This window comes from Solanum tuberosum, unplaced genomic scaffold (genome assembly GCF_000226075.1).
Source record: "Solanum tuberosum cultivar DM 1-3 516 R44 unplaced genomic scaffold, SolTub_3.0 scf00097, whole genome shotgun sequence".
Classification (NCBI taxonomy): Eukaryota; Viridiplantae; Streptophyta; class Magnoliopsida; order Solanales; family Solanaceae; genus Solanum; species Solanum tuberosum.
Window position 1 is genome coordinate 485,871 of NW_006239022.1, and position 17,452 is coordinate 503,322.

The 17,452-nt window shown below is 34.0% G+C and overlaps 2 protein-coding genes and 1 long non-coding RNA gene across 3 annotated transcripts; 1 reads left to right on the plus strand and 2 right to left on the minus strand.

The window, feature by feature from the left end:
• LOC102599484 (cytochrome P450 704C1-like) lies at window positions 1-2,761 on the minus strand. Its single transcript, XM_015309037.1, has 7 exons — window positions 2,381-2,761; window positions 2,039-2,254; window positions 1,845-1,957; window positions 1,143-1,342; window positions 749-1,101; window positions 458-661; window positions 1-192 (listed from the first exon to the last, which is right to left on the minus strand). Exons 1-7 carry the CDS (start codon window positions 2,726-2,728, stop codon window positions 1-3), a joined length of 1,626 nt encoding a protein of 541 aa, XP_015164523.1. The 5' UTR covers window positions 2,729-2,761.
• A 931-nt stretch (window positions 2,762-3,692) lies between these two features.
• SIP1 (aquaporin SIP1-2-like) lies at window positions 3,693-7,785 on the minus strand. Its single transcript, NM_001288152.1, is given in 3 exon segments — window positions 3,693-3,898; window positions 6,194-6,466; window positions 7,432-7,785. Coding segments are annotated over 3 exon segments (720 nt in total). The 5' UTR covers window positions 7,726-7,785; the 3' UTR covers window positions 3,693-3,745.
• A 6,032-nt stretch (window positions 7,786-13,817) lies between these two features.
• LOC107060769 (uncharacterized) lies at window positions 13,818-16,895 on the plus strand. The gene is made up of 3 exons (XR_001473514.1): window positions 13,818-13,938; window positions 15,646-15,738; window positions 16,331-16,895. It is a non-coding gene; the product is annotated as an uncharacterized lncRNA (long non-coding RNA).
• Window positions 16,896-17,452: the final 557 nt, after the last annotated feature.

Genomic DNA, 17,452 nt, shown 5'->3' on the forward strand with positions numbered 1-17,452 from the left:
CTAGTAGCTATTGATTCTACGAAAGGCACGAACATGTAATCCTCCATCTATATGAAGCTGAAGCATAGTTTTGTAGTTCACAGGCTTTGTGTCATCACTCAATTTGAATACAAAGAATTGCATTAAAACTGCAGCAGTAATCTTCATGTTCTTGTATGCAAATTCCTTTCCAATACATATCCTTGGCCCAGCCTGTGTGCGTATGCATCCAAACAATAATATTTCACGTCAGATGTAATTTAAACGCGTGGTGATAATAAGATTATGTCGTTGGATGAATGCGTGCAACAATAGTAAAGTAGAATGAGTGTGATTTTAATTATTAATACATGCATGTATGTATATTTGTATACCCTTTTTTGTTTTGCATATGTGCGCGAAAAATTGGAAGTTAATTTGAACGTTATGCAACATATTGGAACATGATGTTTATAATTTATATGTTTAGTGAACAGACCTGGAAGGCAGTAAATTTGAAGGGGCTTTCTTGCTTAAAGGAGCCATTCTCATCGAGCCATCGTTCTGGCTTGAATTCTTCAGCATCATCACCCCATAAGTATTTCATCCTACCCATCGCGTATGGTGGGTACGCTACCATATCTCCTTTCTTCACATTATATCCATCTGGAAATACATCATCTTGAAGGCATACTTTGGCATTCTGGATTCATGAAATGTAAACCCCGTGTTAGAAATAGCAGGGGAATTTGAGATAAAGAAAATAAGTTGGAAGTATTTTTATGTTTACCACAGGAATGGCTGGATATAGTCTTATAGTCTCCGAAAGAACAGCATGAAGATAATGCATCTTATCTACTGCTTCTTCTTTCAGATTGGTCCCAAAATCTGAAATTGTTCCACTGCCTCCTTTTGTATTCGTTGTTTCTTTGATTTCCTCAGCCAGTTTTTCCTGCACATGTGGATACCTGCAGAGCATTAAAATAAACCACGAGAGTGTCGTTCCTGTTGTGTCTTTACCACCACCCATGAAGTTTATCAGTATATCTCTCAAGTACTTTGGATTCGTCGAAGAGTAATGCCAGAACCTTGACATAATGTTCTCTGCTTTCTCCTGTAAAATGTCCACAATCAACAAATTAACTTAATTGTTTAGAAAGAGGGCGAAAAGTTCAATTGATCACGACTTACGGTGGGATCGCGTTGTTGTGAAAGCTGTTCAGCTTTGCTACGGATAAGCTTATACATGTACACGTCTATGATTTCCATACTTTTCCTCAATTTTGCTTCAGAACCAAAATTTAGTGTCTTTTTTATTTTCCAGAACATATCAATGTATCGTAGAAGGCTCATTTCACTCGCATCATCAAGTGCTTTGATGAATCTGTTAGCCAGTGGCGGAGGGAGGATTTTCATCAAGGGGGTTCAAAAAAAAAAATTTATCACGTAAATAATATCCACAAATAAATTAAACGGGTCGAATCGGATATAAACGGGTCGGATTAAACTGTTCGAATCAAGAAGAAAAGGGTTTTTTAATATTTGACTTTATAATTAGGGACTAAACTAATAAATCCTAAATTCCCAATCAACATTTTAATTTTTTGGAACTAAACATCATTTTCTGACTGCATTATTATATTTTTAAGTAAATTAAAACGCCTAAAATATAAGCTGATAAAAGAAATGCCTCTGCCCGGATTCGAACACGCGACCTCGCGTGCAGTAGAGCAAATTCCTGAACCCCCAACGCCACTGAGCTACGCCTTTGGTGTATGTTCAGGGGGTTCACTACTATATATATACACATATATTAAAAATTTAATCTTATATATATAGTGTAATTTTTCGACGAAGGGGGTTCGGATGAACCCCCTTCATACTACGTAAATCCGCCCCTGCTGTTAGCCCCTTCTTCACATGAACCACATACACTGTCAAGTTCAATCCCGAAAGCAACTTGAAATACTGAATCCAAACTTGACTTCAAAAGCAAATCCTACAAAATAGACATATATGATGGTTAAGTACGTAGCTAATAGCATGACATGATTTGTTTAATAAAGCTGAAGTAGCTCACTTGAATATCTACTGTTTCTTTTGAATTTGCGGATTCATCTAAGATGTTAGCAAGCTTTACTGCATTTTTGCTGAAGATAACACTGTTAACTTCCCTTATAACCCTTTTCGAGAACTCAGGGCTCGAAACTTTTCTCTGTTCTTTCCATTTCTCACCATCTACAGTAAACATACCGTCTCCATAAAAGTCTTTTAGAATCTCATGATGGTAATCTCCCTGCACGAACATTTTTTAAAGTCAATCCATATGCTCATACCTCTTTCTGTCCCAGTTTATATGGTACAGTTCAAATTTCGAGAGTCAAACAGTTTAACTATATTTCACTATTTATGTGGATACTACCTTTCCATAGTTGTCGAAATTGGTTTTTAGAATGTACTCAATGTTAGCTGGATCAGAAGTGTAAATCTCTCTCCGAAATGGGCTCTCAAGTCGATAAGTTTTGTATTTTGCAGCAAGATCTGCCATGTGATCGTGGATACGATGAAAGTTTATGAGCTGCTTCGTCGTAGAATCAACAATTGGATGGTATTTCTTTTTCCCTTTTTGCTTTGCTCCTAGTTTGCTCATGAAGAAAACTATCAGTACAAGAAAAGACACAGAAATAGAAGGAAATGTTGCAAATATAGAGATTGGATTCATTGTTAGAATATCCATCTTATTTTTTGTGCCAATACTTAAAACATACATTCATTCTATTTATAGAGAGTATGATGGATTGGATTCTCTTTAGCTTTGGTATTTTAAAAGACTTGTCTTTCTTGTTTTCTTGTTCTATGTGTATTTTTGTTGTCTTAACCAATATTTAATTGAAGGTGGGAAATGAGATCCTCACAAATTTGTCTATTTCATGATGATTTATGTGTAATAGAACAGCAATCTTGAGCTACTAAAGTTAAAAGGTAAAAAAAATCCTTCATCTGACGTCATTTCCTTATTGATACATCCCAAAAAAAATTATGTGACATCTTTTCCTTATTGGTCTATCCCAGAAAGAATTATGTGTCATGATAAGAAACAATTTAGTTATAAAATTCTTCTTGTACTCTTAATGAAATAATTAACAACCATAGAAATATCTAAGAATTATTTTAGATCACAAATTTCAATAGTTTTCTTCTTTTTCTTTAACATCGTGTCAAATCAAATAATGCCACATAAAATGAGATGGACGAAACCCTAATAATGTCTTAGTGGTGGTGTATCAGCAAAAACCAAAAAGGCCTCAATACAATACAACTTAGCAGCTACTTGGTCATATCATCACCAAAAATCAAGAAGTACTAATAAAGAAATTAACTTTGTCAAAATGTTGGGCATTCAACACTTATCATGTTGAAGCAGAGACTTAGCCTTCCCAGGATGATGTTGGAAGGAATGAAATGATCATTATTTGAAGCATGTTTAGCAAGAAAGTTTGGTGTTATGTGTCCTATTAACTATTAAATTAAAGGTTTCTGAGTCTTCTTTCCAACACCAATAACCATTCTGTAAATGACAATAAAAAAATCGTAACATTACCCATTTCTCAACAATAGCTGAATGATAGTATTAAAAATGGTCACTGAAAAGGGAAAATACTATCTTTTATAATTTCATAAAATGATATAGTACATGAACACTGAATGTGGTAAGATCATTTTATGGTGGACAAGCTACAACAACAGTATAGGAGCTGGAGAATGAATCGAAGCAGAATAATTTTATTCAGTTCCGTTTTTGCTTCTGCTCTACTGGAGGTGGAAATAGAGCACGAAAAATCCATGCAGCCAAAATTGCTCCTATGAAGGGACTGATCCAATAAACATAAAAGTGTTCCCATGTGTTGTGTGTATTGCTTAGGTAAGCCCAGCCAAATGCCTGCAAATCAACAAATAGTTGCGTGTTATGGGGGCGATTTAACAAATTGAGCAGGAAACACCAAAAAGAAACAAATGGCTACAGGTTTAGGTGAATTTCATAAACGGTCATATAATTCATTATGACTTGTTTCTTTCACTAAAGTCACGTAACTATGTTTTCTAATATAACACATTCATAGAAAATGAGGGTAAAATGAAAGACGTGGTTCTTGATTGAACTCATTCCCGGTCTTATGTTCCCCACATTGTAAACGAAGATACCTAAAAAAACAAAGTACTATTTAATTAACACCGACCAAGAAGTTTGTAACTAGACTACAGGCCACAAAAAATACAAATAAGTAATGAGAACATGTTTACAACTTACGAAGGGAAACAATAGAAATGTGATCAATCTATAGATTAGACATATTTAGCTAATATTTGCCATCTAAATCCATTTTCAATAATTACCTTATTCCATGATAGTATGAGGCAAATACAAGCATAACCAAGGTTCAATTGGTTAATGTTCATACATGGATAGGCACATTTTATTTGCACCATTCTTCACATCTCTGTTTTCCTAATAGAGAAATATTAGAGAAAGGGCATCCGTTTTGCGTTGGTCATCTCCTTTGGAAAAACAGAACAGCGATTTCTTATGGAAAGATTGAGATGCAGAGCAAAGTCTAAAGCAAGTTTCTCAAGACTACCTCAATTCATTCATGGTGTGATGTGGGGAAGCTACGGGGATGTAATATGGAGGCAAGACAGCATTTCGGAAAATATTAAAGTTGGACAGTCAAAAAGAAATGCTTAACTAGGTGTTATAAATTCCTAAAGAAACTAGAAATCGAAGATTGTAGAGAGAGTAACAACTGTTCATTTTAGGGTGTATTTGGCACGAAGGAAAATGTTTTTTCTAAAACCTTAGAGTGTTTTTAATTATTTTCTAGTATTTGGTAAGTAAGCAAACAACATTATTCTAAAAAAACAAAGAGTTAATGTGGAATGCCACTTATGAAACTTGTTTTCACTACTTCCATTAGGGAAGTCTCTCTGAGTGTAACCACTGCATTAGCAATACCACTTGTTCTCTGATATCATTAACTTTAATGTGGACTTCTGAAATCGCCAGTCACAAGTCCAACCAATTAGAAGCGAAAATTAGGGGAAAGTATAGCATTGTTTTCGTGAACACTTGCAATTTATCACTAGGTTTGTGATCACATAAACTTCATGCATAGTTTCAAGATTGCTAGAGCCCGAAAGAACACAGAATAGCTTCAAAAGAATATAAATGCATGTAGGTAAACTTGGAAGGATGAATGAGGATAGAGTTGGTTTTCAAAAGATCCAGATTTAAAGTTCCCTTCCAGTAATGATTCTCCTTTAATTCACGGGGTTTCCTTATTTTCATGTTCAATAACTTTTTACTTAAATAGCTAGAAGAGGAGCTGCTAAAGAAGGTGCTAAAATGAAATAAAAGAAAAGAGAAAGTGGAAAAGAAGAAATCATAGAGCAGAAAATACGATTATTATTACACCCTCAATACAATCCTGAGATAACTAGTCCTGGAATATGTTATCCTGCAATTCTATCCCAACCAAACATGGGATAAACTCATCCTAAAATTAATACCGTGATTAGTAATCTCTTATCCCTCATAACAAACGAGCCCTAAGGGAATTAAATTCTGACTATTCTTACAATGGGGAAGTCGATAAATCTTCTAAGAGGGCCTTTTCAGATGATTTATGAAACTGAAGTTAGATTGGATGTTCCTTGAGAATTATTTTTGAGAACTGGCACTGTTAGAAGTTCCTTGGGAAATTGCGATTGCATTCCTATCCTACTCTTCTAGTTTATTGTTTCTACTAAAAGTTCAAAATCAACCCTATCTATAAATTATAATTGTTTTTTTTTGCCATATGCTATATTTATGCATAGACAAAGGCTGAGATCCCAGATATGTAAGTGAAAATCTTTCATAAAATATACAAATACTTAGATAGTTGAAAAGAATTTGTTATCAAAAACTTTAATTTTCTATTTCCCTCTCTACGCTTTGAACAGTCACTGGAAAACTAATTCTGTTCATCACTAGTGTCAACAGCTCCAGTCTAGAAACCGAGCGGCAGAAACTAAACAGTCGACTCATGGAGACAGTCAGATCAAAATCTATGAAAGAAATTACCAAAAACATATGTTTAAATGTATTAAATCATAAAAACAGTTCCATAAAAGAACAACATGGAAAAGTCAAATAATATATTATGTTCCAAGATGCAAGAAAAGGTACGCTACTTACATTGGCTGGATTCATAGAAGGTCCAGTGTAGTTTGAACCTGCAAGTACCAATGGTAGAGTTACCATAGTGAGCAACAAATTCTTGAGAAGTGTACTTTCCGGACCCCTTAGTACAATGACAAAGATCATAAATGTGATTACGAAGGTCAAGACACCCTCTGCAATAGCTCCGGTTTGTACATCCACCTTCAAAGCAGGCCCGTCAAGCATGTGGTGATAGTGTTTAGGCATAAGCTCCATGAGTGCTAGTGAACCAGCAACTGCACCTACTACCTGTAATGATCAAAAATGGATTGGGCTTATTCTATTCACCTCCTTTTGTGTTATTTAAATTTCATTGTCAAATCAAACAGTTCTAGTTCTAGCACCAATTCGGTAGAACATGAATTTAAAAGTTTAGGGGTCGTTTTGATAGATGGATAAGAAACAAGTTATTCATGTATTAATTTCCATATAACTTATATGACGTTTAGTAGGTAGACAGAAAAATAAGTTATTCAAATATAAAATTATTACACATTTGGTTGACAATGTAAAAACTCGCATAACTAATACATAAATAAATTATGAGGAATTCTATGTATTATTTTATAGATAGAAGGTGAAATAACTAAATTCTACATAACTAATATCTACATAAAATAACACACATTCACTCATGACAGGGGGTGACGAATAAGCTGATTGAGTTAAAATTGAAGAAATTAAAAAAAGATTGAAATAGAAATCAGGTTGGGTCATGATCCGCTCAAATTTATTTTGGGCTCAAATAGGCTAAAAATTAGGTTCGGTCATGATCCGTCCAATTTGACCGGCTTAATCTTAATATATTTAATATCAAGTATCAACCGCAACTGAATTTTAACTTTAAGAAAATAAAAAAAAAAATTACAAATAGATAGATAAATGCTAGAAGATATAAAATGGGAACCTACGTACGTTGCACCAATGCAAATAAAGAGTCTTAAATGAGTTTGAAATAAGAGATTAAATTGAGTTCAATTGAAAATTCTTTTAAGATAGGTTAAGGATAGAATTGGTTGACATGGACCCAATTCATATTATTTTGAACCCAACCCACGAAAATTTGATGGATTACCTAAATTTGGGTTTTTTTTGACACACCTACACATAACTAATTCATATATTACTAATACCTACTTAACTCTAACCAGCTACACATTGCACCTAGCAACACTCTACCAATAAAATTCCAATGAAAAGGAAAGTAAAAAAACCTGAGCAGGACAACGAACAGCGGCAGAGACAAGAGAATCATCACCAAGACCAGCAGCATAAAATGCAGCATTTCCAGTTGGATTGAAACCAGCACCACCCAATACATCACCAAGAAAACCAAACACCAAGAAAATAAGAAAAACAATAAGGGTAGTTATGAAGAGGGATGCAATTTCATTGGCAACACCAAAATAAGAAGCTATGAAATAAGTAGAAACCCCAATATTAGAGGAGCAGAAAACCCATAAAAACGTCAATAACCCATCAGCAATCGCTGATTTAATAACACCCATCTCTCTGTGTAAGCTAGTGCCGTTCGAAGAGAGGAAAGGGAGATCGGTAGACAAGAGTCAACTCCCAACTTCTACGAATTGGTAGTACAAATACATACAAGAGTCAAGACGACACAGATGGAAACGAAGGAAGATTCATGCTTGCTTCAATTTTGTTTCTATTCCTTTAAAAAAATATTACTCCATGTCCTTTTCTTCTTCTTCTTTTTTTAAAAATAATTTTTTAAGACTACACAATTAAATAATATTTTAGTATATTTATTATATCTTTAGGTTGAGATTAAAGAATTTATAAGTCTGTTTAACTTTTTTAAAATCTTGTGTCAAATCAAAATCCCATATGTAAATTAAAATAGACGAACAACTAAATGAAGAGAGCCTAACAACTTTATTAAACTTTTTCCAAAATGACTTAATAATTTTCTAAATCGTTTTTCGAGAACTAAACTCGATTTGAGAGATTTTGGAAGGGATTTCGAGATTTCATTTATAATTTCTCCGTTATTTCATTGTTTAATTAATGATTTAATTTGTGTTGGGGATTGAAATTGAGGGTGGGTGGGGGGACCCCAAATTGAGATTTATATAATTATTTTGATTTAGAGGCCAATTAACGACTCATTTTCACCGTAAGAGTTCTCCAACTTATGGGTGAACCAATTTAAAAGAAATTTCCAAATTTGACATAGTGGTTTAGGGTTTGACCTTTTGATATGATTTTCTGGCCGAACGGGTGTCTACGAAGTTGTACACTCACCTAGATTATGTATTTGATCAAATTGGAAATATTTAAAGGTGTTGCGAAAGATAAAAGCCATAAATTGACTTTTTGTTACGATCCAAAAATTGGTGTTATAGAACCTATCTTATCCCACCAAAACAAAGAAATAAAAGAGAAAACAAAGAACTTAGAACAACATATTGCAGAATCCATAATATAAATAAAACATTCCCCAAAACTTAATGTCAGGTCTACAAGTCACTAAATAATAATACATATTCAACAAGTTTGAATGTCTTGAATTCTAGAATAAAATAAAGTCATAATGTATAAGAGTATGTCAAGTGTGTTGGAGCAACTAACAACTACCTCACGTACTCCCAAGTGTAAGCCTAGACAGTGATGCGGGAGGATGATCAGAACGAATCAGATGAATCAGGTTTATAGCCTACACAAGTGTAGAAAAGCTAGGGAGTGAGTACCAAACCAACAACATTTACTATGACCCTAAACAAAGTGGTGTGGAACACCCTCAACCCCGACACACCATCTGAACCTCCAAAATACTAGAACCTGTACAAAAATCAGAATTCACTCCATCCAAGGAATGTTCTTATGCTTAGTGTTGGTGCTAAGTTTTGACTTGATTTTCTTCTGTAAGAACAAGTGAATACTCCATTATCATTTAGTTCCCAAATTGCCTCATTCAGAACCTCTTCCTAATACTGAAAAGTAGTATATATTCAGAATCTTTGGTACCAAAAGAGGGTGAACATGTTTTCTTACCATTGTCTCATTCCAGTGACCATTCACAAAAACTTTTATGATGTTAGGCCTAGAATTGTCAGTTCTGTAGTTTACTAAAGCCCCATTGCCCAACCAGTCATCAAACCAAAAGTAGTGACAACTCCTAAATGAATTTTCCACTTGATATGAGCCTCCATAAGATGTTTGTTTCTCATCATATACTTCCATACACTGACCTGTTTTCCCCTTTTTACCAACAAGATTAGACATTTGACAATATTTTGCTCTTAAGAATTACCCCCACAATGACCTTTTAGTCCTGAAATTCCACCATTGCTTATATTGGAGGGATATGCAAACATCTGAAAGCTCCCTTACCCCTATGCCACCTTCCTTATAAGGATAACTAAGTGTTTCCCATGGAGCCCAATGATATTTCTTTCCTTTCTTTGTCCCAACCCCAAAAGAAATCTACAGTCAAGCTTTTAATATACTCAATAGTAGTTTTGGGAGGGGAGATTCTAAAATAATATGAATGGGAATATATTGGAGAACATGTTTCACTAATGTGACCTTACACCCATAGCTCGATTTGAGAGATTTTGAAAGGGATTTTGAGATTTCATTGTGAGGGTAAAGATCTAAACTTTTATTTATGATTTCTCCGCTCTTTCATTGTTTTAAAAGTGATTTAATTGTGTTTGGGATTGGAAGGGGGGGTGTACCCGAAATTGAGATTTATATAATTGTTTTGATTTGGAGGCCAATTAATGACTCATTTTCCCCGTGAGAGTTCCCCAACTTATGGGTGAACCAATTTAAAAGAAATTTCCAAATTTGTCATCGGGTTTTGGGGTTGAGTTTCTAATGTGATTCTCTGGCCAAATGGGTGTCTACGAAGTTGTATGTTCACCTAGATTATATATTTGATCAAATTTGAAATATTTAAAGGCGTTGCGAAAGATAAAAGGCGTAAATTGACTTTTTATCAAGATCCAAAAATTTGGTGTAGTGGAAGTTGTCTTATCCCACCAAAACAGGTCAACCTAACAACCTTCTACAAGGATAAAAAATAAAAATAAGAGAGAAAACAAAGAACTAAGAAGATCGCAAAATCTATTGTATAAACAAAACATTCCCCAAAACCTGGTATCACGTCTACAAGGTACTAGATAGTAATACATATTCAATGAAAGAATGAGTTTGAATGTCTCTAGTACTAGAATAAAATAAAGACATAATATAAGAGTATGTCGAGTGTGTTGGCACAACTAACAACTACCTCACGTATTCCCAAGTGTAAGCCTCAGGCACTGATGCAAGAGGATGATTAGGATGAATGGGGTTTGTAGCCTACACAAGTGTAGAAAAACAAGGGAGTGAGTACCAAAACAACAACATGTACTATGACCATAACCAAAGTGGTGTCGAACACCCTCTACCTCGACACACCATCTGAACCTATAAAATACTAGAACCTGTACAAATATCAGAATCCATTCCATCTTAGTAATTTTAATAGCAACATAGTGTTGGATTTTGGGCCTTTTTCCCTTCCTATGTGGATAAATAAAAGTCCAAGGTTTTGGGTCTTCCTTCCTTTCCTTTGTGGATAAATTTAGCTCAAATTTGTCTAGCCCACTTTTTCCCATAAGCCCAATATTATGGTGCATATGCAAGACTTTCTTTTAGGTCTTATTTGAATAGAATCACAAGATTATGAGAGCAGCCATATAGAGAGAAAAGTGAGATGGTGCAGATTTTCGCACAAACCCTTGCAACAAATTTCAGATCGTGATTCCCGCTCCCTTTCTTATCCGATTGAGCTGATTTTTGGACAGCTTGTTCCTTTCAACTTAATCTTTGATTGGGAACTAAGATAGGGTGATTTGGAGTCCTGTAGCTCTATATTTTAGCTCGTGAACAGTAGCTGTGATTTGGGTATTTTAGCTCCTTTTGTTTCTCTAGCTTTTGGTGCTATCTTGTAGTTGTGTTGCTTATTGGTTGGCACTTTGTTGGTGACCATTTTGGAGAACACTTTTATAACTCTTGTTGATTATAGTGGAGCTTTGACCTTGTGATTTTTACTCTTCACACCGAAGAGGTTTTCCACATTAAACTTTGGTGTCTCGTGTGTTGATTTATTTTCTTGCTTGGTTGCTTTGTTTGCTACCCAAATAGTTTTATTCTTGCATTATTTTGTCTTCTCTTGGTTCAAATAGAAGGGAAAGTTTTGACTTGGATTTTCTTCCGCTATCGCCCTGTCGTGCACATTTATTTTGTGCTTGCCTTTCCCAACACATAGGGCATACACAATACGAATAACAAGACAAATAAGTTACACCATCAGACTCCCAACAGTACCATTACAACTTTTCCGATTCAATAACCACAATAATAGCAATTCTTACATAGATACAATGATAATGAAGTGCAATGTAATGCAAATGTCATAGAGAATAGAGAATAATGCATGTATGCCCTATCGATACACACCGCTGCTCAATGGTCACTCAGGACCTGCGAGGGAAATACCAATCCATGCATCCGTCCTCGGCACAAGGAACGTCCCTCGAAATCATATCATATCCACCCATGGCGTGGGGCACATCCCTTGAAATCACATCATATCCGCTCACATCGTGGGGCACATTCCTCGAAATCATATCCTCTTTGTATTTCTTTTTCATAATTTTTAACACAGTGTCATCTCATAACAGAGTTTCAGTACTAATGCAAATAAACATGATGAGAGAATGAGAAGTTTTGCATCAATTAATCAACCGCAACAATCATGGGCATATCATCAATAAGGAATCATTATAGTCATCAAAGGCCACTCATGGGCATACTACACAATAATAGATCACAAAGTGCAATTAACCCCACACACTTGAATTCAAAATTCGGGTGTTTACTCGTTAATGAGTCTACATGTATACCTTCATCATTCCCTATTACTATCAATCACTAAGACACATCAAACAAGATTTAACACACTTTGTAAAAGAATAAAAAAGGTTAACTTACCTTAGAGTGGAAAAATCAAATTGGGACTTGAACCTTTGTTTTACGCCGAGCCTCTGAATCCACACGAGACAAACAAATATAGGATCCCCATAAGAAAACATGAACAATGACACCCATAATGCTAATTTTATAAATTGGGTCCAAATCGACCCAAAAAGTCAAACTCGAGGGCAAAGGTAATCCTGAAAATTCTATAGAAAAATATGATACCCAAAGATTTAGGAACTCACACACGAAATTTTATCAGAAAACGAGTTAGAAATCATTCTTAAAAGTTCAAAACACAAGATCAAAGTTCATTGAAAACACTGTTACTCCCAAATGCACACACAAGTGTACGTGGTCGCGCAAGTAATATAGTGGTCCTAAAAAAGCAGGATCATCGAACCCAAAGAACTTGTCAATTAACTATTTTACTAAATTATACTAGTCTAATTATTTATTTAAGAGTTCCAAAAGTGTTTAACTAATAAGAATGTAAGAATGGAATAATAAAATTACTTACAATGGTTGGAAAATTCCAGGGCTGCAACATACTTAAAGTTTCATGTTTCACATCTCATGCAAGAATTAACTACGGTAATCAAATTACTTATTTACAAAGTTGATTTTATGATCACGGTCTTCCGACCTCTAATCGTTTACTCCAATTTATTGTCTAACTATATCGTTGAGCGGGGATAGGCAGACTCAATTGGCGAGCATTTATATTTCATCTTGTTTTGTAACCAAGTTTGGTGTTCGTCAGGGTGTCAATCCTAAACACGAATCTAATCAAGTGATATGCAGGATAGATCAAACTCTTTGTATTCTTTGGTCTATCTACCTCTTCGTCTCCCGAGTCTAAGAATAGACAATATATTTATCTCTATGGTGATCAATCATGAAATACTAAAACAAGAATACAAAAAAAAATTAAGCGATAACCAACATTAATTCAAAACAATCGATGTTCAATAATTACCCATAGTCACAGCCCAGAACAAGGGTCTTTAACTACTAATGTCTAAGAAAAGAAGGAAAAGAAAAGAACCCTATAAAATATTGATAACTTTTCCTTTCACAGTATCTTGCCCCATAGTATATTCCTCTTTCAAAATATATTTTGCTCCCTACTAATTATTTCTATGGCATATTTATATAGATAAAAGTCTTCAATAAAATAACTGAGTCCAAAAGAAATTAAGAATCCAAAATAAAAAAAGATTGGAATTGCAGGCGCGAAAACTGTCCGACCGCCTCACATCAACAGTGCTTCCACTTGCTGCCACATGTCACAGCTTCATCTCACAGGTATTCTTTGTTATCTGCTATGTTTGATTATATATATAAATATAATATAATATTTAATTTAATCCATTAAGCTGTTTTTTTGATTTCCTTCTATAATTCTCTATCGTTAATTCCTTTAGCTCCAAATTTCTTCTTCTATACACCAATTTACTTCTACAAATAAAATATATTATTTAGCACAATTCATAAAATTCATGTTCAAAAAGAACAAATCATCATATATTTCTATTATATAGAAAGGTGAAGACCAAGGATGACCAAGGGTAAAATAGTAAATTTAACCTGACAAATACATTCTCTCCATAATTCTAGAACACTCCATCTTCCTCTTTAGCACAAAATAGATGCAATATTTTCAACACAAGAATCAGTTCTTCCATTTCTCTTGCTCCAACTCCAACTCCAACAACAACGAATTCCAGGTATGTTCTTCTTTCAATTTTGCAACAAATTTCTTCCAGTTCTTTTCGAACTTTTAAATTTTACCACTAAAATATAGGTTTGACATCGTTATTATTCTGTCTAATTCTTTCCCTCAATTTTTTTTTATAATTGATGATGTAAAGATTTATGTTGTCCTCACACATATATGCAAAAATAAATTATATAGTTGCAGATTTATATCTAAGAAATAATAAATTATTGTCTGGTCCAGTAAATAGTTTATCAACAATAGGCTATCCATGACTTAACAAACATGGTAATGTGTATTCAATTACTTTGTAATCTAGCTCTGTATTCTCTCTGTTTAACTCTTTCAAGATTCCTTCTATAGAAGATAGACAATTGTTAGGTCTATAGTGATTATGCCCTTTCGACCGAGATTGAAATTGAATTGTTCGGATTGATGACTAATGGAACGAGGGCTCATCTTCTTCGGTTCACTCTGCAAAAATCTCATGCATTCAAACCTACACTCACAAAATTCTGTGAGCTCATTTATTTATTTTTTGATATATTCCTTTGCACTAAGAAAATTACCATGGTTAGTTCTCTCTAAGAATTATGTTGCTATTAATTGCACAAAATAAGAATGTTAAGATGAAGTTTGATTATATCCTAAATTTTTATGAAGTTTGTAATTGCTTTTTGATGCTCATAAACCATTTTATATATAATAATTTCTATTTCTATTAGATAGAAATATGAAGAGGAGGACGACCAAGGTTATTCTGATAATTTCATACTGATATATCATGTTCTAGAATCATCGATCTTCTTCTTTAACATTCCAAACAAACAATAGACGTAATATTTCCTTAATTTCATACTGTTAGGACCGAAATAAGCAGGTGTAACACGGAAGCTAGCAAAGCAAACCTCTAAAAACCATGAGTAAGAAGACAAATGAAAAATATACAAAAAGAGACAGATTTAATGTGGTTCGGTCAATCGACCGACGTCCACAAAGAAGATGAGCAATCCACTATAAATATGAGAGTACAAAATATAGAGAGAAATAACCTCAACCAATTCACTCGGAATACATGGGAGGTTCACACAAGTGATAACGTATCAAGCTTGTGACCCACAAATTCTCCCTCTAACCAAAACTCTCAAAACCCTTAAGACTACATTGTGAATGCTGATTAAGTTAGAAGGAACAAACCTCTATTTATAGAGTCCTAAACCTTTTCCTACAAGAAAAGGACTAGCCAATCCAAAACCTTTTCCTAAAAGGAAAACCTATTTATGGTAAGAAATTCAGGGTAAATAAAACCCAACACATACCACGCTCTTAAATATCTTCATCTTCTCAGGTATCACCGTATTAAGCATATGATTCGTTTACACTTTTTACCCAAATCTTTTTCAAGCTCAAGTTGGGTATCCATCTTCCTTAAACCTATTCATCTCTTTTGTGCTCAAACTAGGTATTCGTGTTTACTATCAATTTGTTTGCTAGAGTGGGTTGCTTAACTATGATGATAATACCCTACAACTCTTGTTACATATGTGTGTGCATATATATATATACACACACTTGATGCATAGGCCTTTTTATGATTTCTTGTTCCATTTTTGTTTGTGGGCCTTAACCCTGTGTAAATGTGAGCATGCTTGGTCTTAAAGATTCAATTTATCTTTTTGGGAACGTTTTATTAGTTGATTTTTTCATTCCTGTCAAGGATAATAAACAAGAATTGCACTGGAACAAAGATTCAATTGATCAAGATGTCACCTACAACTTCACGAGTAATGTCACAGTCGTGGAAAGGAAGGTAAATTTGCACTTCTATGAATAAATCATAAATGCGATTGCTAAATTGCAATAAATGTGCTTAATCGATATTGAAATGACTACATTCATCTATTTTTATGACTAGACACTTTTGTTGTTCGGATTTCACACCAACATTCATGTCGGTATTCAAATTCGGGTGTAGATTTAGAGGACGGTTTGTTCATATGTAAGTGTCTTTTACCAAAGAAAATCCAAATGGATATAAAATAGTCTTTTGTGAAATCTGATAGATTGGCCAAGGGGGCTAAGTGCCAAATTTGGCTCAAATATCCTCCAAACATCCCATGTACATATGGAACATATCATCTTCTCAATGTTACTGATCCCCATTCTCTATTCTTGTTTTCTTGCAAACACAGTGAAATATCAAAAGATGACATTGTATATAGCCTTAGGATTCAAATGAGTTATTTGAACTCAAAAACTTCGGACTCGCTGTATTTTCAAAACTTCCCATCCCCAACTCTCAATTACTTATAAATTGATGTGTCATGTACACCTTTCTATTTGTTCTGTTCTTCTGTTTTGTTGTTGAAGTCTCTTTAATCTGCAGATTAATTTTTGTATAGGAGTGTTATTGAGAATCTTGATTGATAGCCACGCTGAAAAGATCATAATGGAATACATGGGATGTGTGAAATATCATTGCTTAGAGAATATGTCCTATACCATTAAAATTTGACTGTTTATCTCATGTATGTTTGTACAACTAATGAATTGCATCTGTGGAGTATTTCTTGTTTCTGAAGTTGGTAGACTTCTATGGAATGTTCAAACTTGTCTGATTTAACCTTGAATTTGATGTTGTTTTATACTTAAATTGTTGCTGAAATGTAGCAACAATTACACTACATTATTTCAATGACACTCAAAAAAATCTTGGAGGGAGAAAATAATGACGTTCACTATGTTTTTTGTGTGTTTCGGTGATTTATATTGCATTTTCATTTTAATGTGTGAGGTATTTAGACATCAAAGTGATTACAATCTATCATTTTCCCCTCCAATTCTTTTGGTTCCACATTATTCAAGATTTAGATTTCCCTCTTTCTACATTATGATTTCATTTTTGTTTAATATATTATATACTATAACTGATGAGTCAGTTTTTTCGACTCATTCAAGTGTGGAACTACCAAGGGAAAATTATCATTTTGCTCATCCCAAAGTTATGCATCATCTTTTTAGTCTAAGAGCATTCAACAAGTGATGATGCAATGCATTCCCTTTGTGATATGTTGAAAACTATTGAAGGCAAAGTGTAATGCAAATTTTGAAGTAATTAATATGTCAGCTATAAAGTGTTCCATACTATATATTTTTTGGTATAACTTTTGATAGGAAGTAGATAGATAATATCTGATGCATTATTGAAAAAGGTGAAACAAAATCTTCAGATTTAAACAATCAAGTGGGAAAAATCTGAACTCCATAAATTTAAGTGAAATGTTGATGTATGTTCTAAAGGAAAGCCTGGTGAAGTTGGAGTAGGAGCCATTTTCATTGGAAAATAGAACTGGTAGTAGCATGTTCTGACTGTGTTTCATTGGAAAATAGAATTGGTAGTAGCATGTTCTGACTGTTATGCAATTTTCTCTAACAATGATCTACAATATTATAGACTGAAGTCATATTATTAGGCTTATGTCGGTGCATTTCAGAATCACTACAGCTATGTTAAAATAAAATCT

Coding starts and splice junctions, on each gene's coding strand:
- LOC102599484 (XM_015309037.1), bottom strand. CDS start 2,728: ATGTATGTTTTAAGTATTGGCACAAAAAATAAGATGGATATTCTAACA. Junction 2,255..2,380: donor ATTTCGACAACTATGGAAAG/GTAGTATCCACA, acceptor ATGTTCGTGCAG/GGAGATTACCATCATGAGAT. Junction 1,958..2,038: donor AAGAAACAGTAGATATTCAA/GTGAGCTACTTC, acceptor TCTATTTTGTAG/GATTTGCTTTTGAAGTCAAG.